The sequence below is a fragment of the Triturus cristatus genome, chromosome 6 (genome assembly GCF_964204655.1).
Source record: "Triturus cristatus chromosome 6, aTriCri1.1, whole genome shotgun sequence".
NCBI classification, from domain to species: Eukaryota; Metazoa; Chordata; class Amphibia; order Caudata; family Salamandridae; genus Triturus; species Triturus cristatus.
The window spans coordinates 1,687,639,422-1,687,666,200 of NC_140589.1; the positions used below are offsets into that span (position 1 = coordinate 1,687,639,422).

Below are 26,779 nucleotides of genomic sequence, written 5' to 3' on the forward strand. Positions count from 1 at the left end.
TTCACTGGTTTGGGCCCCAAACTGTGGAACGCTCTTCCTGAGTCTCTGAGAAAGTGTACCTCACTTCTTGCAGTTCGGAAAAAGCTGAGGTCTTGGTTATTTTAAACAGCAGCTATGTCACCGTACCTTCTTGATTAGCGCCGTGAAATTGTGGTTAGTTGTTGCGCTTTATAAGATTATAAATAAATGATTTGTAATCATAAGGATAATGTAATGCATGTTAATTTGGTGGTGATTTGTATCTGTAAAGTAATTTTATTTCGGTCAATAGATCATAAAACACTGGTAAAAACAGTAGCACTAGATAGTATGACGTGGCAGAAGAACACACACATATGATATGCATATAAACCATAGCTCACTATATTATAAACCTAGCGAATCAGACAAATTGCAAGTGTCAGTAAAGGGCACATATCAACAAATACCCAACCCATTGTTCAATCCCATAATTTCCCTTATAAATTAACACGACTTGATGTCCATTTCAGACCCTCTGAAATCGCCTTCTCCTGTGTTGAAGGAAGTAACTGTGAAGAGTCCATTGTTGATCTTGGGGAATCCCAGCTCTCCTGGAACAGATCTCACAGATGAGGCCCAATTCCCCTCTCAGTGGACGGTCGACAATGTAGTATACTTGGGAGTGCACCCACATAAGCACTGGTGGCCCTGTCTGACTATACACCATTTGTGGCCAAGATCTGGAGAGACTTCCCAGCCTGGCTCATGGGAGGGCTGCCATGGTTAGGTCGCATTACTGCAGCCAAGATAATAGCACTCTGGCTTCCCCATTGCCCCCAATCATTTCCAGGCTGCTTTACTGGGCTTTGTGTTGGAGTGGAGAAAACCTGGGATCGAAGGGAAATGGTGACTCAGGGGCAAAATTATGGCGGCTCGCAGATTTGGAACGTGCCATGGCTTTATAAAAGACACCATGATTGGGAGCTCTTCTCCTCCCAGGTGGCCAAAGCCATTCAGACTCTTTGGGACTTTTTAACTCGTGAGGGGGCTCTTACTACATTCCCCTCCCTGCTCATACCCAATACAAGGCATTGCAGAATTCCCCCCAAATGTAAAGCGACTGCAAGAAATGATTTGAGCTGGTGAAGAGGGACCTCAGTCTCCTGGAGGCAAAGAGGTACAGGCCTCATCAGATTAGGCATTGGCTCGATTTAGACTCAATGTTCCAGACCAGCAGTCCCAGATTCCCTGCTTGCATGCTGTAGAAGTCTGCCAAGTGCACAAGCATATCTGCTGAACGCAGCCAGCGGTAAGGAGACGTCACAAGCACAATGTGCAGCGAAACAATTCATTGCCCGTAACGGGGCGGGGGGCTGTGTACCACAGGCAGAGACTGGATGTGGGAACTTCTGAACTTAGGGGAGAGGAGTTGGCCTAACGACCCCGGATCTGGGGGAACTGGGTTCGAGTCTCGGTAAACATCCTGTGATTCTGGGCAAATCACTTAATCTCCCCGTGCCTAAAAAAAAAAAAAAATGAATGTGTCCCCTCATGTAACGTAACGGGTGCTATGTAAAGCGCTCTGATACCTGATTGGATTCGGGTCAAGTTCGCGCTATATAAAACTCTGCAAAAAAAAAAAAAACATGGAAAGTTCAGCACAGTGTTGGAAACAGAGAGGAGTAGAATTTGACATAGACGGGCCCTTTTCCCATCATATTTCGTGACAGTCTTTTGGGAGCTCCCTTGCCCCAGGTATCCTGGGATGCTTCACATTTTACCAACAGGCATCTCACAACTGAAATAAACAGGTTTTGCACCAGGGTGGAGGAGGAAAGGACAATGGGAACTGAACTGTAAAACAGATAATAAGTTGGTTTCTGATGGAGAGTGCTTCTAGAGGTCGGGGAGGGGGTTGTTAATGCGGTTTATGGCTAAATAGTCTATGTTGGACCATAATATTTTGAAGTGTACCAGACAATCTTTCTTGATGGCCGGTGGTTGTAGGTGGGGTGCACGTACAACGAAAACATCAATAACAAGATTTTCTCCTAAAAAGTTACACTAAAGCATTGATGAAGGCATTAGATTCGAAGAGGTCAGTTTACAATGTGTATGGTCTAGCGTGCAGAACACGTGCACCATTTTTCTTCTGGGTGGGCCATAAACCCAAAGAAGAATCATTGGCAGCTCGCAGAGGGAGTGCTGTGGACCGGTGGGGCGGGGAGGGGCAGTGTGGGGGGGGGGGCTAGTGGAGTCAGACATACGACGGCCACAAGTAAAGTAAGTAAATAAATAAAACTATTTACCATGCGCTCGCCGCATCGCCAACTCGGCGATGCAGCAAGCGCAAGGTAAATCATTTTATTTATTTACTTACTTACTTTACTCGTGGCCGTCGTATGTCCGACTCCACTACCCCCCCGCCCTGCCCCTCCCCAGCCCCGCCTCACCACCCCGCAGCACTCTCTCTGTGAGCCGCCACTGAGAAGAACGGCATGCATGTCTGAATGAACTTAGTCACATGAGCAGAAAGGAATGTTTACTCTCTAGTTTTCAAATTTGCAAGGCCCAGGGACCCAATGATTAGTCCCTGCCTGCATTGAGCTAGTAAGTGTCTCACAAAAGGACTGGATTACAAGCTCACATAATGTTCATGCTGGGTGCGCACTTTAAGGTTGCACACGCTTAGACTGATGGTTATGCTGATCCTAAAGATTCACTTTCCACAAACACATAGGCATTAAACATTTTAGCAGCCCTCTATCGATCTTTATGGCACAGAAAGTGGAGATTCACCACCATCGCTGAACAGCCAACCATTGGATAGCTGTGTGAAGATTGTCTAGTAAGAGACTGCGCACATTCTCAATATGTCCACCACTGTGGATTCAGTAAGGGTAGTCTGGTGGCTACATTGGTAGCCAAAGGACCCACCTTATATTGTCCTCTAGTTAAGGCTATGTGAGCTCTTGATGAAATTGCATAGGTTGGTGAAGATTAAGGCAGAACCAGTTTTCTCTTAATACACATATTTTCTTACTTGCAACCAGTAACTCTTGATATAACCCCAAATCCCTGCTCCATATGTCATAATGCAGATACGGTAGGCAGTGTAAATGTTTACCATGGAGGATGGGTAGACTTTCCAATCCACCATTGTCACTGGCTTTACCAAATAAATATCCCATTGGCTTTGGCATCTAAAACCTGCAAGATCACATGTTTTCATACACTCTACTAAGTAAGCACAGACCATACCCTTTTCAAGGCAAACATCATTATTACTGAATGCCTTGATTTGAATATTCTTAGTCACAACTGACTTAAAACAGGGCTTAAACAAATTGATCTTCAATCTAAGACTTTACATTAAAGTACCATCTTGATCTCCAGACACTCTAAACCAATCGTCATGTGTGATGTAAGAACGGTGTCCTCTGCATCCAAGAGAGAATGAAACTTACTTCACCTAATTTGGCGGTGTAAGAAAGCTCCACTTGCAGGTCATCATCAAACTGATTTCTATAAAGAGTGAAATAAAAAGTGGTGAGTGGCCGTCAGTCAGGTTTTGCATTTGCCAGAGCATCCTTTTTTCACAGTGACGTGGAGAGATTTGTGAACGTTTTATAATAAAGCCGCATGTTTCCCATCCCGCTCTTCAGGATGTCCCAGAACTTGGACCTCTCCACCATATCAAACACGAAGGGCAGGTCCACAAAGGGCAAATGTGTTGCCACTGTTTCACGAGAACGTATTTACTAACACTATATAGCTTGACGCACTATTCCTAGTGCCAATACCATCTCTAAAAGACGAGCAGGAAATCAGATAGAATTCGATCCTGCCCAGTCCAGGCCTGTAGCCTTCCCAAAACAGTTTTCTCTGTCAACTTGGAGGACTAAAAGGCAGGATCAGCGCCGACATCCTTTCTAACGACTATAGTAATGATGGAAATACTCAATGACTCAAGAAACCTGAGAATCAAATGTTATTCTGAATTTCATGGTTTGGAGTGGGGCGCGGCTATCAAGGTTACTCTTGCAAATATCCTTTTGTAATGGAAAAATGTAAGAATGTGATGAGGGGCCCGGAGTCTACCACATCTCATATATGCATTGACCTTTGCCTGAATGGGGTCCCCTTGAAGGTTTGGGGACCTCTACCCCACAGGGTTCTGCGTTACGCCCCTGGAGGACAGTCATCAAGAGACTGTCGGATACATCAATGGAGCCATGTTAGTTAGAAAAATAGACCAACCATCTTTCTTCTGGTGTGACATCTTCATGGTTTAAATGACATCCAAGTCATTAGTCTTTCCTCTGTATTCTGCTGTTATTAAAAATGAGCTTAGTGTCTGGGCCCACAAGGAATTTTCAAACTGTTCCTGTCTTATTAAACCTGTTCTTTGCCCTCTTGACTGGCAATTTATAAAGTGTTACCAAACACAAGGGTGGCCCAACATGCTACCATAGAACTGTGGGCAGTTAAAGTAATACCATGAAAACTTGGTTCAGAGTGGACTAACTTCCTAATAATTAAGGAATGAATGAGTAATCAATATGTAGCCACTAACAAACCAAATGTAAAATGTCTAGCAAAATCTTCTTCTATAAACAGGTGATGAGATAAATATAGTGCAAATAAACGTTTATCATTCATTCAATAAATGGAAAATTATTCAAAGAAACTGAATTATATGTGCTTTTAAAAGTGATCCCACAGTGCTCAAGTGGAACAAGAAACAACGGCAAGCCTATTTAGCGACTCAGAAAGAATGGATGAAAAGGATGGGTAAATCAATAAGGAAAAAGGTCCCAGTAGAGGAGGCTACCTCACAGAAAGGTCCCAGGATCCGGAGGTATACTTTTGGATGATGGCTTGACCTTAATACAACTTAATCATCAGGCTGGAGGAAGTAAGGAAGCTGAAAGAAGAATATGTTTCAAATGCACCTTAGGCCAGTTATAAGTATGGTTCATGTTTTTAACTGTATTTGGAAAATATAAAGATGCCCATCCAAATTATCCTCCTTTGGTGCTAAAGTATTTTAAAGATGAGAACTTTGTTTGCAAATGATGTCCATTCTTGCACGTTCTGATCAACAGTAATGTGACCTCTTGTACTGAAATATCACCTTCCACATACATTAACGACCTAACTATCTAACCAGAGATTTAACAGAATCTAATGGGCTTGTTTGTGACTTGAAACAGAGGTGTACACAGCTTACTGTTACAACACTCTCTGAAGCCCTGTAGTGATTTGAACATAGCTCATTTTACTTCTCAACCTTGGAAATCCAAACCGTATTTATTCTGGCACTCACAAAGTCATGTAGAGTTCTCAACAAAGGAGAATCTCACCTACCTTAGTTTCAGTAGAATGACCTGTAGGACACTCCCACCAAATATCACAGCTGGAATTATATCGCCTAGCCCGCTTTCTCTAGGCACATCGACCTGAGGATTGTAAGCAAGTGCTAGATGACTTTGTGTGGTTTAAATAGACTTCCCTCTAAATTTCCAATTGCCTTATGCGGTACATAGGCTTTGACCTTATTCAAGAATGAAATTTACAGCAGGACATATAGTGAACATGTTCCTCTGCTATTTTCAATACAGGTAAACATATATTACATTACCAGCCTGTGCTAGAGTTGTATGATGGAGGGAACTCAACAAGCATTCATTGAGGGCTCTTTTCACCCCAGCTGTGCCACCAAGAGTGACTTATACCATGCCATGTCCACAGCATTCACAATCGTCCAAAGTAGACCCAGCTTTCGACTTGTAATGTAAGACAGTGGAGCTTCCACTGAAATAGGTTGGAAGGCAGTGAGAAAATCATGCAGCCTAGAGACAGGATTGCATATAGGTGAGACTTGAAAATCTCAGTGTTTTCATGAATGCCATCAATTTGGGAATTAAAAACAAATCTGAGATTTCGTTACAGAGAGTGGGGATACTAAAGTTTTAAACTGAAATGCAACTGGAGTTGGAAGTTTTCCCACTAGGAAAAGCTCTAGGGATAAATTAACCACTTTACAGATATGATTAGAATAGTAGATTGTCTGTGCCAGATGAAGATGTTGTAGATATCAATGTTAGATGGATTTACACAGCACGTTGTAGTGACTCTGCCATCCTTGCTCTACTGTTTTCAAGTAGGCGTACCCTAAAGGAGCTCTTGTTTAAACCAGGGACTGCAGCGTAAATGTCATCGGAGTTGTAAAGCTAACCAGAGGGGTTGAATCGAAAATGGTATTGTCCTCTCACTAAATAGGGTGCTACCAGTATCATGGCTATCTGCAAGCTCCAGCAGGAATCTCTTAAGATAGAAAATGCTTTAGTGTCATAAAGAAGCATATTTAGTCCCATAGTCGGACCAAGACAGAGGAAGTAAAGGGCCAATTTAAATAGCTTATGAGGTGCAAAAATATGATCAAGGATGTCACCTCACAGTCAGAAATCCACATTGATTTGTAGGCACCTAGATAGCTGCAACGGACGTCCCCTAACCAGTGCATGCAGTTTTCCCTAAAGTATTGTAACTCATTCTTAAGGGCATGACCTAGTTGCCTAGTTACATACTTTTAGACAGGTATATTGTTGCCAACTGCATCTCACAAAAGGACAGTTCAAATGGAATTTTTAATCTGCATGAAGCAAGCTGTCCAATGTTTTAAAAACGGCACTTTGAAGCTTTGCATAGGAACAAGCTAGAAACATAATTCTTGTGATATTGTAATAATTAATAAAAACGTAAATATTTGTCAGAATTACATTTTTAGAACAAATGGCACAAAAATGATTGATGACTCCTGCCTTGCTCCTATTTAAGCACACATCTTTTGAGGCAAGCTTGCGAGAAGCTCCTAGAATAATTGCCCAATTCCTCGCTGATAGGTACTTTTAATTCTGTATGATTTAGATTTGTGTGAACTCGGCTACAGGTAACCTTAAAGCAGAGGGTGTCTCTCCCTCTAGTTATGTATCCAGTTTCCTACACCACCTTTGTGGGTTTGGTTCTTTACACACTTTATAGAGTTGGTTAGCATGTATTCCTTGTAGAAAAAGCACTGGCATGATTTGCAGACTTTCTGTGTTTTTTGGGAAACAAATGTGTGAATGTTGTTACAATCATGTTTTTTTGTGTGTCAATGGTATCCAAAATATGTTATTGTGGAATGTTATGGGATTAACTTAAATTAATCTTTCTGCTACAACTATATGGGAAAAGGCAATGATAATAAATGACTTATAAAGCAGGGATTTCCAATGTTGGTCTAGTGTGGCTTTGACCATGGCAGATTTTCAGGATATCCACTGACTTTTTAAATGATTTCTAACTAATCATAAATCCAATCTAAATATCTCTGTTGGGGCTATCCTGAAAAACGTTGGGTGCCCCTGCCATAAAGGGGATTTCACTTAGAAAGAACAATTTTCAGAACCTGAAATTGGAAGATGATACCCTTCATTGCTTACTTTATTCAGGTGTAAAGGGGAATGAATAATTGACTATGTTCTTTATGGTAATACTTTAGTGAATAGTTTACACCTACACTTTGCAGAAGCCATCCATAATGAGACGTGATGTGGGTTTTCCAAGCCCATTTTTAGGTCCTGCCTACGCAGCGCGCATGCGCTGCATAGGAGGGCGTTTAGCCGTTGCTCTGATCATTTTCAGAGGCGTGCCACAAGCACAAGTGCAGTGCTTGAAAATGAGCTGACTGTTCTCCCAAGCGCGCGCGCCCACCACTCACGAGCTCACCTCCTTCTCCTCTCTCTCACAAGCAAGGTTTTGAATTAGAGTGGTCGCTTTCACCACGCTCCTTTTATAAAAGAGTTAGTTAGCACTTCATTTTGGGAGTTGGTAACTTTTCGGTTTGCGAGCGGAAATACAATTGAAACCACTGATGCATCTGGAAAAGATTTGTTATTTGGAAGTGAAGCCTAAAACAAACCCCTTCCAAATACCGAACCGTTATCCAGTCGCAATCCCATTTTAAGCGTCGGTAAAACTTTAGAAACACCTAACATGGCTTTAGTCGCGAGCTCCGAATTGGAGTGCTTGGGATCGCAAAAAGCTTCATATATCTGACCCAACATCTTATGGGACATACAGTTTTCTCCCAGATTTGAGGGAAAATGCCTGCCAAACCACTATGTTGTTGGATGCCTTTCATGGAGGGAGAGCGACACCTAGTGGAAACAGAAGTTTATTGTTTTTAGCATTAGCATACCAACTAAAACAATCAAAGGAGGGAATCTGTTCATTGTAGAACTGCTAGTTTAAATTGCATGTATATAGCTAGCGCTTTTTAACCCTGAAGAGGAGCAAATAGGTTTAGCATACGGACAGCAACCCAAGGCAAGCCGTCCTTATAAAAAATGGTCTCTTCATTTCGTCTCTTGCTAATCTTGTGAAATGGCACAATACTCCCTATGTGGTCGCCTGGTTTTTTCGGCCAACAGAAAAACAGCATTAGACCGACGCCGCCAAAATCATCCTTCCGTTACAAGAAAGAGAAGGGAAGAGTTCAGATGTGCCCAGCCAAAGAATGACAACAGTGAAAAGGGGATGGCTCATCCATGACCCAGCCACAGAATAGGATCCCACTTAGATGAGAATGCAGCCCTGTCACACTACGGCTTTACAAAAAATATTTACTCTCCCCCCCCTCCACCCACCCGGAGCGATCGAAGGAAGCTAATACAAAGGCAGTCGAGAAAGTGAGTTAAATCCTGGATGCTTGTTTCACTTAATTTACCATTCATGTCATCAGTTCAGCACTGACCAGCTCGGGTATATCATTAGGCAGTTGGGAGGCAACACATATTTGAGATACTCCATTAGTGGTCACCGAAGGTAACATGTAACAGCCATACCGCTCAGTTAGCAACGTGTAAGGCAATGGTTGACAGCCGACACGGAGCGTACCACTGCAGAAGCCTTGCAGGAGGTCCATATTCTTTAGAAATCCCCTCCTACAGAAATTACTTACATTCAGTGAGAAGGACATGACCTCAGAGGCCTCTGGAGCACGCACCAGAGGCTTCCACAGTGAAGCCAGGTGCATGACTGGCATCACAAACCAGGAAGTGGCTGCATGAGCATAAAACACGGCTATCCCAATGAAAAGTCCAAAACTGAACCTAGGTGTTCAGAGTTTGAATTTAAGGTTTTGTCATAGATCTCTAAAAAGGGGCCCAGCTACGTTTTTTGTCCCCTGGTTCACAGTTCTCAGGAAAATCTACCACCCTCCTTTCTGAACAGTAGAAGAAGGTGTGACTGGTCTGCTCTGTACAAGCTGTTCTTACCCAGGATACCCTAAAAATGTGAACCCTAGCATTCGCTGCTAATGGCGGATGTCCTACCATCCAGCATTCCCATACTTCTACTGAGAGAAACAAGGTTACATGCGTCTGTAGCCCTGTCAATATGGTAGAGGAAAGACCTAAGCCCACAGCCATACTGAGACTACACTTGGAGAACGGAACAGTATCTGAACCGAAAGCCAGTGCCATTAATGGAACCGTCTCAACCTCAGAATAAGAAGGGGACAGCATCAGGCTAGCTGTGGGAGACATCTTGAATCTAGAAAAAGGTCAATGCCAGTGTCGGTGATGAGGACAAGGATAAAATGGCTATGGAGTCTGAAATCTCATTTGCCCTCGTGGCCAAGTGTTTTCGCGGCTCTGTAGTGTAAGTAACGCAGCTCTGTCTTTCAAGGCACAGTATCCGCATGTTTCAAAAAGGCGCCCACACTACTTCCGGAAGCAGCAATGCACCGTTCATTATGGCTACAATCCTTGTAATAGTAGAGCACCCTAACACATTTGGGATTCTGTGTTGTGTTCCCAGTGTCACTAGACCAAAAAGATAACAGGCCTGCAGGTTTTACAAGTCTAGTGGACGTTCTATGTATATTTTTCAGAGCCACAAAACAAGCGCCTAAAGAGCCATGAAGTTAGGCGTTTGCTTATTAATTAAACGTTATACATACTGAGCGTAAAGAAGCGTATAGCACCTCCTGGCCAATGCAATAATGCAACTTCACTCAGTCAAAACGCTATAAGGAGCAGTCCTGCACAGGAGGCCAAGCTTCTCACACTTCTTACAGCTCAGACGATGACCATTCAGTCCTTGGGCTCCCAGGTGACTGAGAAAGAGGTTGGTGCTGTGCCATTCAATGTGTCGCAGCCCGAACGAAAACAGGGCTCTGGTCTGTACAAAATATGGACCCAATAACTAAAACATGTGGGGACATGGCCTTCACAGGTGTAGCGTATCACAGGACTGCGATTGTAACTGTTGCTTGGATGTCAACACCCCTTTCTTTGTCCTTGAGGGGCTGGAAGATGTAAATGTGAAAGTGAGACAGGACCTCTGACCAGCTCTCAGGGTTTGCATCCTATTGGGTACTTCAGCTCACTAGCCAGCAATAACCCACAAAACAAAACTATATATATAAATCAACTTTGGGCGTATGTTAAATAATGTCAGCCCAAAAAGAGCCCTCATACTTCACTACTGTGTCAGTATCAACCGATTTAGAGATTTACAAAAGACACTTATTGGATCTGATTACAATAGTGTTGTCTGTGATCATGTTGACTACGACTTTCCCTTAGTACTTCCCTTCACATCCTCTTCTGCGAGGCACACACATGAAAACACTTTTGTATGCAATGTGCTGACATTAACAACGGTCTCAAACGTATTACAACATTTCACAATCCTTTAATGAAATATTTATGCAAATATGTGAGACCTCTTCAGGTAAAGTTAGGTTCATGAACTCGTAAGAGCAATTAAAAGGTTATCACTGTGGTAATCCAAAAACAAAATAAGTAGATTTTATTTAATGGGCACTTTCTGAACTACTAGGAGCAAAATTGAGTGAAAATATGTTTCATTAATAGAGTCCAGCAGTCAATGTCTACAAGACACAAGAATTATTAAGCACAATTAGCATGATTCTTCTCCACACACAATAACAGGAAGCTAATAAGACGACGTGCAAGAGAAAAAGGCCTCTTGACAGTTCAGGGTCTGCAAAAATGTACAATATTTGAGGCAAACGCAGCAGTTAACTTTGAAAGGTTAACTGTGACTCTTAATAGTTTCAATCTTGAAAAAATTATTTTTCCAATTTAAGACTAGCTGTAAATGCTTAAAAGAACATGACAGCTGTCTGAGGCAGTATCAGAATTTAAAGTTAGACACTTGCCTTTACTTTCCACATCTATCTATGATTTTATCCCAATATAATAACTGTGATTTATAGAATATTGAAGACGTAATTAAATGCCCATGTGGAATGGTATACATAGGACAAACCCAAAGGAAATTAAAGACGCACATTGGTGAGAATAAATTGCCCTTCATAAAGCTAATTTAATTACCAGCTTAGTATGACATTGGTTAGAACTCAAACATCATATCTCTTAATTTAAATAACAAACATGGGAACGAAGCATACCAAGATTACATGATGGGCAGTCACAGGAAGACTATCCCTACAACACGAGTTGTTCTGGGTGTAAAATTACAGCCACCATATCCATTAATTTTGACTGATTAACAGCAAAGGTACTTTTTATGGAACAAGCCTCTTCTTGTCTTACAAAATACTACAGATATGTGTATTTCATTATCTCGAAAAACCAGATTACCACTTCTAAAATGGGAGATGGCAGTCTATTTTGAACTGAATTGACAGCGGCAAGCAATCACGCCTGCATGACAAGAAGAATGTTTGTTAAGAGCAATAAACAGAGTTTTCGTAGGAAAAAAATGCTGCATTTCTACACCTTCCATGTAAAAAAGAGGGGATTAAGGCTGGTTTTTAAAGGAAACGTGGCTACAATTAATCCAAGCTAGTCTATGGATGCTCATTTAACTACTTAAATTCTTCTCGGGTGGGTGTGGCCTTTCAAGACATGTTGACTTCCACTTTGATGTTTCATCTGCTCGAGACTAGCAGCGACGCTGGGGCTTTTATTCTTTTTGTGCATAATTCATAGTAAGGAACCCGACAAAAACCTTGGCATAGCCAATAGGTCTCGCCTTTGGGACCTTATAAGTGTTTAGTTATCCAGCACAATATCCTTGGTGCAACCACATCAAGTGTTGCATGGCTAAACACTTATAAGGTCCCAAAGGCGAGACCTATTGGCTATGCCAATGCTTGTTTGAGTTTCTTGTTGTATTAAAGCAGAGGCAGTTTTGAATGGTCTATGCGTAAATCATTTGGAAGCAATGTGCATGGGTGTTCCACCTCTTGTTTCCTTTCAGTTGGAGTAAATGTGTGTTTTCATATGAATCTTGAGGCCACAGTTGGTAAACATTTCTAGGAATCTAAAGTAAGTGTAAAATTTGGCTGGGTGAGCTGAGGTTTGTGGGACACGCCATGTTAAGGTGACCCGTTAAACCGTTATTAATTCCATATTCATTTGTTGGGTCATGCAATAGGTGAAAAATGTAAATCGGTCCAGGGTTGTTTTGTTGGCATAATCTTCCCACAGTTGAAAACCAGTGGCTATTGTGCTACACACCCTCGGAACTACAGCTGGGTCAAGGGCAATGAAACTAGCCGTGCCATCCACATCAAATGTTTGTAAAAGGTCTTCTTGGGCTCATGCTAAGATTGTATCAGTGACGTGGCTGGACAGGAAGGCCAGTTCTCATACTCATTACACTAGTTTTGAGGATAAATGATTGACGCAAAGTCATTCATGGATGGAAATTATGAAGAGAATCAAGAGTAGCCATGTTTTAATGTGCCTACCTTGGTCCTAAGCCAGGTATGAATTTTCTGCAGTGATCCGCTTCCCTCGTGGAGTCAAAGCTAATCTTCAGAGATTGAATTCTCTAATTAAAACAACCGTGGGCCAGCTTTCTGTTTTCTGAGCACATTTTTATTTCTAACAGCCAAAAAAGGTGCATTGCTTGCTTTGATGAAAGACAAGAGCTTCGAAAATGTGTCAGTTTAAAACAAAAGTAAAATTTACCTACTAACTTGCCACAAAAGCTCTTTATGAATATCAAGAGAATAATTCTGTTCAGGCTATAGGGGGCGAGCTGTGCTTCATGTCCTTTATTACCAAATCTCTGACGCAACAGTTTTAGAGTCGCATTTGACCTCCTTTGAAATATGGTTCAGATTTTGTGTTTACTGTAGTATGAAGTATGCCATCACATAGCAGACATTGAATGCAAAGTTAGACTGAGTTAATAAACTGTATGATTTTGAGGTCTTTTGGTGACTTAACCCACCAAGGTGACATTAAGGGATGTGATTCCCATAAGAGCTTGAACATCCAAAGTCCGTCACCACTGGAAGGAACACCCCATGGATGTATACTCCTGTGATCTCACAATAGCTTATTTCATGGATGATTCCAAATATGAGTGTCTAAACTGAACATTGGATTCAACGAATATTTCCACGTTATTGAATAGTATTGGAATAAACGTTCATCTATGCGTATAAAAAAGTTTAATTACGTTTATTGAAAGGCGAACCTGTTTCGCAGTAGCGTGCTTCATGGGGTGTTCCTTCCAGTGGTGAAGGACTTTAGATGTTCATATTGACTTACGCCTCATCGATCAGGAGGTGGTACCCCACAGCACCTGAACTATATTAATCATTTGTGTAACTCAGCTACAATGATTACACACTGGAGTGCGACCGATATAGCATTCCCATAAAAGCTTAACATCTGTTTACTCACAGAACTCATCCATAGCAGATAACATGACTTAACAATCGTACAAGAGAAGATGTATTAAAGGCCAAAATTGCATGTCAGCCTCTAAAATCCCAGATTAATCTTTGGAAGTGACACAATGTATATCAGTTCGTTAAATCTTTGCTCCCAGATGGTCCTGGAGCTTGTGAATATGGAATGGGGGGGGGGGGGGGGATATAAAGAAAGTGAGAAGGAACTGTGGCGACTCAGATGTCAATGGTAGTACTGTACACACTTTGTTTAATTATAAAACATGCGCTTACTCCCTCCAATCTGGCTATATGATGCTTCACATAAACGTTGGCTACAACAACTCTAATGAGCATGGGTACACCTCATAGATATCTGTAATCTTTTCTTTCTTCTGCTTTTATAGACTCTGTTTGAGGGAATATGTGGACCCTCATGCATAACCGGCGCTGTAGCTGGATACCACTAAGTCTTCATTCTCAAAATGTTCTTTTCTTTTCATTAGCGTACTCGTGTCACCTTAATTAACTTAATCGCACTGATCGTGGAAGACATGGATGGTACTGACGTGCACTAACAATTCTGTCTTTCTGGTAGCCACATGTCACCATCACTTTTTGCTGTGGATTTCCCACATCTGTGTAACTAGATCCCACAATTTATCCTCTGTTTTCTTGGGGAGTCAATTTTCGATCACAACTGATCAGTGCTTTAAATAGGCTGGTACTGAGTACCTCCACTTCTTTAATGTAAAAGGGTGAGTATCTGCACTTCTCAGCAGCGATTCCATACATTTAATGTTGAGTCGCAAACAGTGGTGGAGCAGATCAGGCGAACGCGGGGGTATTTAATAATAATTATTTTAAAAAGAGACTTACCTGAAGCTGCCAGTCACCTCTTGCGTCACACCTTGGTCTTCCTGGTCCCGGCAGCCCCTGGGACAGCATCACAGACTCCCTGTGCAATCCCCACACTGCCCTCATTCTATGAGAGCAGCGCGGGGATTGGCCTGAGCCCGCTGGTTTGACGCTTCACTCAGGACAGGGAGTCTGTGCTGTTTCTCCAACCAGGCTGTGCAGTGCAGCCAGGTTGGAGAAACCGAAGTGTGCATGTGTGTTTGGCCGGCCTAAGACGGATGGTCAAACACACAGGCACACTTCTAAGTGCACCAACCACTCCTCCCATGGCCAGGCCCGCCCCTCCCTACAGCGCAGCTGAAAAATAAAACAATGATAGTATATCGTTTTATTTTTCAGGTGCTGGATCTGAGCCAGTGGGGCGGCACTCCTCCGCCATTGTGGAGGGAGTCGCCTCTGGAGTGTATCGACACTTCTCAGGAGCAAACGGGTTCCCTAAATCGAGAGTACCTGCACTTTTATTTTTCCGTTTAAAACACTGCTGCCGATGCACTGAAGTATTAAATTAAACATGAATCTAGCCATTCAGGAAGGGGTGGCACACTGAAAATCCCACCTCTAGGAGCACTCATAATTTGTTCAGGTGAATAAGTACTCTTGTGTTTGTGACATAGTGGAGCTTGCACAGTGCTTATGATTGTTGGCATTTAAGGTTCCCAGAATGTGAAATGGACGTCTGATATTAAGTCTTTAAAGGTGTGAAACAAATCATCTAAATGTCATTCCACTCTATGCACCCCAGTCCTCTGACCTAGCTTACCAGGTATATTATTAGTTGAGAATAAGAATTCTACAGTACTGTCATGTGGCATCCATTTCATTCTTTTAATGCCAGGTTGTGCTGGGTAATATGCAATTCTGGAAATGTACCCCCGTACTTAAATATGAATTTGTCTCATGCTTTTCAGGGCAGTTCATGACAGCTTGTTGTCCGACTTTGCTCCCCAAACAGCCACATACAAATAGTATTTTCAAGAGCTTTCATTGTAATGTAATTCGAATCCCATGTGGAGTAAGGTTGCATGGGGATACTAAATTATTATCACAAGTAAACATGGTCTTACACACTTGAAAATATCAAAATGTGGTTTACAAGTCTAAATAATTCATATCTGGCTCAAGGAAGGCAATTTCATTAGATTGGCATACACAAGTTTCAAAGCAGCGAGCTATTGTTTCACATGAAAAAGTACGGCTGAGAGGCTGAAGCACCTCTTTCTATAAGAAAAACACAAACAAGCTTGAAGACTACTTTAGAAGCCTTTGAAAGCAGTCATCTTTTGATTGGCTTAAAATTGGATGCATGCTGGAGAGTAGCTGCAGAGGACGGAGGCTATCTTTGAAGGGAAATGGAAATACCAGAAAATGATTTTAAGTAACATCATAAACATAAAACACAGCGGCACCATGTATCATTTCATGAGAGTTGGAGAAAAGGCGAAGGGACTGACTCAGAGTACTGTAGAAAAGTAGACAAAACTACTTATCTTCAGGAGTTGAAATAAAGAAATATTGTGTGGGGAGAAGAGTTAAGAAAGGGAAATAAGGGTGTAAGCTATACTACTTTTATTTTTTTTATTTGTTTACTTTTATTTTTGTAGGCAGGAACCACCTAAGCATAAATGGAGTTTTTTGTGTTCGGATCTTTATCAACCGATATGTTTAAATTATTTGTCTCCGCTGGGGGCAATAACAACAGATAAATAACCACCCTTCGGTTATCGGCCAAGCAAAGTTGTGGACACTTATGGAAGTGGAACAGAGGTTAACATTCTGCAGTGCGTGGTCAAAAAGGCTGTTAGCATTCTAACCCTCGTGTCACCTTCCACACTACAGTCACAAATATTGTCTCTGTCTGTGCATGTTCCCGCTTCACATTTTCACCAAACTTAGAATGAATGGAAATAACAGTAGTTATTGCCTGCATTCTGAGCCAGTCATAATACAGCATATTCTGAGTTTTGCCTTTTAATCAGTGATAGTCGTGTATCATAGGTTCTTAAGTAACAATTTGTGTTTGGAGGGATAAAGGTGCATTTTTTCTTGTGGGTTAATAAACCAGATTTGAGGACATCTGGTGCCGTATTCGAGAAGTGCCCCGGGAGTGCAGTGGGCGTTGGCACCCCCCTTTGTGCGCCCTCTGGGTACTTTGGTATTATATACAGAAAGGACCGCAAACGCTTCTGCCGCCTCTTCTGTAACACAGATAATGCTGGCACACATGTAGCGCCAGTGCAGTCATTAAAGAGCGTTTCCTCATTTGCATGGGACATGGTGCAATGCAAATGAGGGAATCTCTGTACCTCCTCACCAATGCCATATTATTGCAGTGAAAAAGAGACACACAATTGATGGACGGAATGCAGAACAAATCAACACATTCTCCCCCAGTCAAGAGATCTGGGTTAAATCCATCATTCTTTTGCTCACCATGCCACCCCAGTTTAGACCTGGCCATATGCAAATCAGTCTTGACCCTGTGCCTCATGGGAACAGTCCAGCCCGAACTGCCAAGCCAGGTCCTCCCTAGACCGGAAACAAGCATCCTAGGACCGGTTTCGGTGTTTCACTCTCATCAGCCAGGATAGCTTGAATTCAGTGGCACAGTGAGTCCGGGACCCACATCTGGGCATACCCGGCGCACAAGACTGATTTGCATATGGCTGGGTCCAAACTGGGGTGGTGTGGTGAGCAAAAGAATGATGGATTAAACCCAGATCCTTGTGACTGGGAGGGAATGTTTGCATTGTCCAGCATTCAGTCCATAAATTGTTTCTTTTGCATATTAACGCAGTGGGCACAGAGGCAAACATACCTTTAGGAGACGCACTAAAAAGTGTGCCACAAAAACGAGGCACACTGAAAGTGCGCCTCCTAAAGGCAGCCCTCTGGACGAATGAAAGGGGGACCCATGGACCCCTCCGTCATCTCCTTACAGGCTGGTACAGTGACTCATTGCACCTGCCGGCTAGGGGATCTCTAATCCCTCTTAAAGTGCCACATGCACAGAGAAACATGGAGCAGCTTTTAAACACCCGCTCTGTATTTCTCTTGAATGCGCTGCCCTGGGAGCAGTGTGAGTTCGCGGCTGCCCTGAGAGCTATTCATTCAACAATATGGGGCGCAATTTCCCTGCTTGTACCTCGTGCTCCTGCTTAAATGTGCACCATGGCGCAAAAAGGAAATGTGCGCCCTATATCTTTAATCGGGGCTCCTGATCCTCTGTAAAGCCCTTTGTTGTCCAGAAGTCATTCAAGCTATGCCTTTGTTTTGCTATAAATATTTGTGATTGTTGTGAAGAGGGTTTGAGAGTGAACGACAGTCATCATACTGTGTTGAGTCTATGATCAAGTATTCCATCTCTACGTAACTAGAGGTTGCCAATTAAATGTGATGCCCATGATGTTACATGCTGCTTTTGATCCTATGTTTCCATGCCTCTATATAGGAGATTTACATTTTAGATGATATTCATGAATTGATTCAGAATATTCTTTATAGCACTGCATTCCACCTAAGGTGTAAAACTGTAAACTGAAGCATAAGGATAAGTGAGTAAAGGAGAGGAGATAGCAGGGTAGGATGATTGTGATTATTTGTGCCTGTACGAGATTTCTGCCTGTAGCTGATTTCTGCTACGTTGTGATCGTTTTGCAGGTGCTGGCCACATTTGTTTAGTTGGTTGGAAGTCAAGGTTCTTTTTAACCTTTAGTGCAGTATGGAGTACCTTGTTGGGATGTGCAGTGGGCCATTGTTAACAGATCCTTTACGTGTAAGTTACAGCATTTAGGAGGTGAAGTGCTCTTCGATTGGTGGCTAGTCCAAGCAGGTGGCAGTCAATTTGCTTCTAATTTCTTATAAGATACCCAAAGCGTAATCTTATTACCTGGTCAACAGAATTCACATTGTGTTGAGTCCCTCGTAAGGAGCAATGCTTAAGAACACCTCATCTATACTACTAGGTTGGTTATAGTGGTGAACAGGGGCATCTCGTGACTCATGCACAGAAGCCGGTCCAAGCCATGACTTTTGTAATGCTGAGTATGGTGCCATGGTAGAAGATGTTGAAGGTGATCTAGGAGCCATACAGCACTGGAAAAGCATGCGTCCTTTCTCTAGGATAGATATGATGATGTAATTTCATGCTACCATGTTAGTTTGTGTCCTCTTCATAGGTATGAATCCAGATTTGTCAAGCATCTAACTTGTATTACCCATTTGTGTTTCATCCGCTAGAACGTTTCAAAACATAGTCTTTTCCAGCATTACTCACATTTTTCTTTTGTATTTCGGCTCACTCGGTTGGGGCCAGTAATGTCAGGATATGTCAATACTAATGCCCACGTAAATTGTGATCACAGTTATACGTGTTGCAATGTTTATTACACCCAGTAATTATCAAGTGCAATAAAGATTGTACCCTTGTTAAGTTTCGGCAGGTTAAACCTGATGAAATGTAATTAGGGGAAACAGGCCAGCTAATAGGTAATGATTCTGCACATGATACATTACGTGCACATTGGTGTTGGTTTTTGTATGAGTGGCCTGGTGCTTTAAGCACCATGCCACTCATAATGAGGACTTTGGAACATACTTCAAGTAGTTACTTTAGAAGTGTATTAGCAGTATACCCACGGTTTGTCAGAGGAAGTAGCCAAAACCAAAACCCTTGCCTACTATGGTAATACATGAGATTTCATGTGACAAAACTCCTGTCTGTAGTTTTTAATACAGTGTAATAACAACCCAATCTTAAATGCCTGTTGGCTTTAACAAATGCTTTTCACAATAAATAAGACAAGCCTACTGCCTTTGTAATAACATTTCAGAATATATAGACCAGACCTATGGTATTTGGCAGAACATTTCCCTTTGTACCAATAATGGCAATAGGTGTTATCATTGGCTTGTTACCATTACCAACTTGGGTCTAATCTACTGAGAGTAAGCTTTCCCACAAGGTAACGATCAGACATGCACTTATAAAATTACAAATTTATACTAGGCATAGCAAAATACTCTTTCTCTTTTAAGAGAGCCTAATAAGCATTATAGTAGTGCATATCTTCTATTCCAACAGTTTGTTTGAGTTGGTCACCAAAACCAATACTCTTCCCTACTAAGGCACTCTGTGAGATTCAATGTAATAAAATACCTGGCTTTGGGCTTAAGTACAGTGTAATGGCAATCTAGCCTCAAAAGCCTATTGCTTTAAACACATGATAATCACAATATGTTGGTCAGGCCTACTAGCTTAGTCCTAATGGTTTTTTTTTTTAAAACAGATCAAACCTGTCATATCTGGCATGACTTTTCCCAATGAACTCATAAGTCCTAGAACTGTTACCATTGGCTGTACACCTTAACCAGCACAGATTTATTTAAGTGCACATAAACTTGCAACCCTCATGCGTACAGTTACACAATTACAAACATGTGGAAAATACAGTTTCCAAAATACTATACAATCCTTCTCAGTACGGGGTAAGTCAAATCATCACTGTGAAACTACCCAGGGTTTGTCAGAGTGAATAGCATTTGCTTATTATGGTAATCTTTGAAATTACATGAAACTAAATACCCATCTATCACCTGTAACACAATGTGATAGCCACCGATTGTTCAAAGTCTACTAGCTTTAACATTTGTATTCACAATATATAAACTAGGCCTTCTGCCTTTGCCATAACTTTTCATAGTAAGCTAACTAAACCAATGGCAACGGACATAACTTTTCACAGTGCACCAATCAGGCCTATAGCTTGTCACCATCAGCAACTCGGGAATACTGTTTTGGGTGTAGACTTTTACAGGAGGCAACCATCAGGCAGACAGTCATTAACGTATAAAGGTATACAACATTAAAGTTCACTAAGCAAAATACAATCTCTCTTAAGAGGGCCTAACACTGATTCTTACAGAGCGTCTTCTGTATCCACAGTTTATTACAAGGTGTAACCAACACAAAAACCTTTGCCTACTACAGACAAATGTGAGATTCTATTCAACAAATTGCCTGACTAGGCTTTAATATTGAGTAATAGTAATCTAGCCTTACATGCCTATTGACTTTAACATATGCTTTTAACGATAAATACATCAGGCCTACTGCCTTTCTCATAACATTGGATAATAAATCAGGACTATATCCATGATCACTGGCTTGCCAACATAACAATCTCAATCATGCTCCATTGAGTATAAGCTTTCCAAAAGCCAAAACAAAGTGCAATGCAAACACTTTTAATGTAAGCACACACATTTGGCCCAATTAAATCCTCTTCTCGGGGAAATAAACCTGTGGGTGGAGCCTAAGTCCCTCGCTCAGTAGAACCTCTGAAAGCTCTTTTTTGTTGATCAAATAAGGTCCGGCGACCACTGCCATGGCCATTCCATGCTGCTCTCAAATACACAAGTGCACCCTGAAGTCTAATACTAATGATGGGAATGGACGGAAATCTCTGTTTCTGCAAAAGAAAAACAAATACTGTGAATTATCTCCTTATCCAAGATGCTTTACAGTACCCTGAAAGGTCAACCTCCAGCCCATTGTAAGCTTGATACTTTATACTTTATGCATGTTAGTGTCTCTTCTCTGATAAGCCATACTACTGCTGCCTCATTCAGTTGGGAAAAAAACAATATAACCAAAGCTGTGTGAATATAAAACACTATTTCTGTGGAAGCTCACAACTTCTGCCCAGTAAAAACATATACTCCTGTCCACCAACATGTGGGTGGAGCCAAAGCCCTCTCTCTGGTTCTTCTGAAAGCTATTTTAGTTTGATCACATAAGGTCTGTTGGCAGCTGTGCTGTCAAGTCATACCTAAAAAGGAGCATGTGTTCTCAATCAGCCTCAATAATAGTCCAAGAGTCAGACCGAAGAGTGTGGCGGGCCACAATGTACCTGTTTACTGGAGAGGTGACAAGGAACCCCATACCTTAGTGGCTGGTGGCACTACATTATTATTATTATTTTTTTATAATATTTCTTTTTATTGAACGTATTCATCGACAAGCAGTATTCAATACAGAGGAGACAAAGTACACTTTCTATCAGCAGATACATTATCATATAGAAATGCGCAACAGTACATTGTATAGACATTTTATGGGGTTGGGGACTCATCTGAGTCAGTGCACAGCGGTGGGTTGTAGATGTTTCCTCTACAACGATTCCAAGGGCTCCACACCCGGGCCCACTTCCTGGGGCAGCCCCAAGCTACATAAACTGTCTTATGTCCCTAAACATGCACCAATCTAGGTCTTCTTTCCAGGCCTCTACTCTAGGTGGTTGCAAGGCTTCCCAGAGTTGTGCAATAATCCTCTTTGCTAACATTAATCCCAGTGTGACCCATTGTCTGTTATTATTATTGAGGTCGGAGGGTTCCCACACGTTCAGGAGACATCTCCGAGCTTCTGGGCGTATGTCTAGAGTGAGCACTTCACTTAGGATGTCATGAATTTTGCGCCAGAATGTTTGTATTTGAGCGCATTCCTATATTATGTGCATGAATGTGCCCCCTCTTCCACATTTTTGCCTGCAACCACCTCCTTCTGCTCTACCCATGCAAACCAAACTGGGCCCTGTGATGTAGACTCTGTGAAGAATTTTGAGCTGGACTAATCTCAGTCTAGCCTGGATTGCCACCTCCCTCGGGGAGGACACTGCTTCTTGCCAGTCTTTGTCGTCTAACTCAATCCCGTCACTGAGTCATTTTTCTCTGAGTGGCTGAAGAGGGTCTGCCATGTTATTGATTTTTTTTTTTTTATAAGTCATGGAGATGGCCTTCTCATGCAAGTCGCCATCTAGAAGTCTGTCCTCTAGTGGCAAGACCTCTGGGGGGGAAGAGCCCCTTGGGAGATGGCTCTCGAGGGCATGGCGGATCTGGGTGTATCTGAAACATTCCGTATCGGCTAGATCATATTGTTGCCGCAGGGAGGCAAACGTCATCATTTCGCCTTTAACCCATACATCTCTGATTTGTGAGATCCCAAAAAGATCCCATCTATCAAAGCCTTTCGCCCTCCACAGGTTCCCCAGCCTCTCAGAGTCCCATAAAGGGGTTGCCAATGTGAGTTTTCGGTCCCATCCCATGTGCTTATTTACAGCGTGCCATATATGGACCGAGTGTTTAGTGGGTCCAGTTAAGGAGTGTTTCCAGGGTCTGGAATAAAGTGTTCTGTTATAATTCCCTCCCGATAGGAGCCACTTATCCATAGCATATCCCGGTTAGTCCGGGCGTCCGTAGGTGCCCTTATTAATGGCTGCGAGATGAGTCGCCCAGTAGTGCTTTTAATATCTGAGAGGCTAATCCTTCCATCATACCAATTTAGAGTTAATTTGGCTAATGCTATACGAGGTTTCCCATCCCACAAGAGGTCCCTCTGTAGGCCCTCAATTTCTGTGAAGTATGACACCGGAACTGGGTCTAAGGAGTTATGCAGTGCGTATAGAAAGCGGGGCAACGCCATCATTTTAAAGAGGGCTGCTTTGCCCAGCAGCGAGAGCGGAAGCGTTTCCAGCTTGCCATGTCTCATTTCAACTTTTTTAGTGGAGGGAGAAGATTACGGTTAAAACAAAGTGTCTGATCTAGGGAGATAAAGATACCTAGGTATTTGAAGCCCATTGTATTGATTTGCATTGGGCAGCTCCGTGGTGGGGTAGGTGGATCCCCTTTTAGGACGTAGATGATGGACTTACTCCAATTAACGGAAAACCCAGAATACCTCCCAAATATGGCCAAAATATCCAATACGCTTATTAATGATGCTTTAGGGGAGGCTAGGTAAAGCAGGATGTCGTCAGCGTAAAGTGAGATACGGTCTTCCCATTTGGGGGACCAACGCAGACCACGTATGACAGGACCTCTATGAATGCATGTAGCCAGATGCTCTAGGGCATGGGTACTCACAAACTTTCTCTCGTGGGCCAAATTTACAGTGTGGTTTGTGGCTGAGGGCCGCACCGGTGGGGGCGGGGGCAGTGAACCAGGCCGCCAATTACCTTCACCAGGTGGTTTGCAAGGAGTTTTGCTAGGATTTTGGGTTCTGCGATGAGCAGGGAGATCGGCCTATAGGAGGCGCAGCTGGTCATTGGTTTACCCTCCTTGTGAATGGCGATCAAAGTGGCTACCCTCTGGTCCTCTGGTAGCTCTCCCAGCTCTCTGCTTTCCACGAACATAGTTCGGAGGTAAGGAGCTAATTTATCAGGTCTAAGTTTATACAATTCAATGGGAATACCATTGGGTCCTAGGGCCTTGCCTGAGTGTAGTGACCTGATGGCTTGTGCTATTTCGTCATTTGTGAACTCACTTTCCAGGAAGTGTCGGTTTTCTTCTGTCAGAGTGGGAAGCTTAAGGTCTTGTAATAGCAACTGGGAGTCCTCCTTCGTGTATGACCCACTATTATGATATATTGCCTGATAGTGGTCAGCGAATTGATTCGCTATCTCTTGTGGTTCGGTTATGGAAGTGCTATCGCCATCCCTCAACTCTCCTTCTTGTCGAGCCATGCAATTAGCTTCCCCGCTTCATCCCCCAGGTCATAACTTCTGCTCAGTTTTTCTCTCCCCAGGCTTTTAGCCCTATCAGTGGCCAACGCTTTATAATCTTCCTGTTTGAGTTGCAGTGTCTCAAGGGTAACCTCTAATTCCAGCTCTTCTTCCAGTCGGAGGACCTCCTCTTCCGCCTCTACAATTTCATTTTGCCTGTCCTTTTTCGTTCCAGCAATTAGGGACAGTGCTTGCCCTTGTACTACTGATTTGAACGCCTCCCACAACGTCTGGGCAGAGTCTACCGTTCCCTCATTCTCTTGGAAGTAGTGATCTATGGCTCGGCATTACATTATTATTATTATTATTATTATTAATAAATAATAAGACATTCATTTCATCTCTGCCACACTCCCCACAGTGGCAGGATCTCTGCCTGTTTTCTCCCTGCCTCTCCTCTTTATGGGCGCTGTGCATCCAGCAGCTGGTGGTGGTTGCCATCTCAGCCTCTCCCATCAGTTTGATGGTGTCTGAACTTTGCCCCCCACAGACCTTAATTACCATTTATTTATTTACGGACTTGCTTTCCATTTCTCTTTGGAGCGTGTGTTCTTTCTGCAGCAAAACTTTAGTTAGTCTTGAATTGTTACACTTGAATTGTGCTCGTGCTCCAGCCTCATAATCCTTCACGTTCTCTTGAACCTCTTGTAAGGCTGTGGGGAAAGTACAGAATTTATTTTGCATCCCTTATCGCTTTTCTCTCTCACATATCCATATGCCATCGTCTCATTTGGATATCTCCATACTGCCTTTTCGCTTTGTTTTTTACTTGCTCTTTAGCTGTATATATCTTTGAATCTTCTTCTCTCTTGACGAGTTTTCTCACTCTTAATTGTCATTTCCCCTGTTATATGCATTTTATTCCACCTTGGTAAATTCAGTCTTCACTTTGACACGCCCCCAATGTAATTCCTCCTTCCCAACTTCTTCTTGATCTTATTGTTTACTATTATTTCCGCACCTGTCCAGGCTATTCCTATGTCAATCACTTGCTGTCGTCTTCTATTATTTCTCATACTCTATTTACTGAATCGATCTCATCCTGCTGTGTCCTTCCTCATTGTCTCCCATCACGTTCCAAAGTTTTGATTTAATATCTCTGGGTTTTTCACTTCACATCTTTCAGTATTTCGAAACGTTCCAGTTAGTTCCTCCAAACCAGGGTTCTACTCTCATTTCCTGTGCTATAACAATCTTTTGTCATAATCATCATCTTTGACTTTTTGCCATCTGGCACAGAACCCTTATGTCAGTGCCTGCCCTCTGACCTATTGGAAAATCTTTGCATAAGGTTGAGGGGTGCTATAAAAAGTCTTGAACCACACTGTGGATCAGGCTAGTCTGCCTTCATTCCCCTCATCACGTCATCACGTTTGCCATGCAACTAAGCAAGCCCACAACCTAACATGTTTTCTTGAGATACTCGCCCTCATCACCCTTTTCCCATCGTTAATCAACTATTAGCTCTTCTGCTTTCCATTCAGTCCTAAGCAGCCTGAGTCAGCAAATCATTCCACATCCAAGGTATATCCTGCTGCAGTTCTATTTCGAGTCAATGAAATGCTCTACTTGCTGTTCTTCTCACACCTCTGTAAATGTGAACTTCATTTTATTTTTCTTGCAGATCCTACTTTTTACAGTACTAATCCTCCACAAATGCCTTAATTCCTTCTTAGCTGTAATCGTTCATAGCTAGCTGTACTTTCCAACCTGCCTATCTCTGTCAAGCATTATTCAACCTGATGCGTTTTACCTTTATTGTTTGCCCTTTCCCACACTCCGATATCTGTGCTCCCTCCTCACAACTCCCTCAGAGTGTCCTTCAAAATCAGTATTCGGTTTCCTGGGACTCGTCACTCTTTCCTTCAATCTAGGTTCAAGCAAGCTCACTTGAATCATTTCTACTCTTTAACACAACCCCTAGTACACTGCCTGTCCTTCCTTTAAGTGTGGCTCAATGGTTAGAGCGGCAGACCCCGATGCAGAAGTCTGGCCCGGGACCAGGGTTCAATTCCCGCCTCGGCGGGTCTTGGGTTCAATTTCCTCGGACCTGATCATTCTCGCCTCGGCCTGCATTTTGTAGCCCCATTTACGTTAGTCTTGTGCACCATCCATCAAAGTTTTTATACCTCAACAGTCATTTTTATATCTCCTTTATTTTCCTTTATAATAACCTATCAGTAGAAGTGACTGGAATTATCAAGTAATGTTTTTTCTGTTAAATTTATTCTGTTGTTTTTGAAGATGGACATTGGTTTTGTGTATAAAAGAAAATATTATTCTTTTTTTCAGAAATTGGAGCCATAACTGAAGAGACCGAAGCCAGTGATTGGTGGAGTATGGGTGCTGTTCTTTTTGAACTTCTGACAGGGAAGGTAATGTATGAAACATACATGGTTTTTAATTTACAATACTTTTATTATTAAATGTGCTTTCTTCTTTCAAATTCCTACACTGCTCATTGATTCTCGACCATTGTTTGAGGAAGCTTTTTCCACCCTCAGGGCTTTAGAAATGCTTCCATTTAAAACTCACTTTCTGGATCTTACTGTTTCCCATGCTCAGTTCCTTATTATCATATGATGGGGTGTTGCTATGTGACACTTTAATGTTC

General features: G+C 42.3%; 1 protein-coding gene across 3 annotated transcripts in view; it reads left to right on the plus strand.

Annotated features, from left to right (window-relative positions):
* Positions 1 to 26,779, plus strand: part of RPS6KC1 (ribosomal protein S6 kinase C1) — a 479,254-nt gene that overhangs the window by 371,389 nt on the left and 81,086 nt on the right. For all 3 annotated transcript variants that reach the window (XM_085612893.1, XM_085612895.1, XM_085612896.1), the window contains one exon: positions 26,458 to 26,540. In XM_085612893.1, the coding sequence (XP_085469019.1) occupies positions 26,458 to 26,540 (83 nt within the window). The remainder of the gene's footprint in view (positions 1 to 26,457; positions 26,541 to 26,779) is intronic.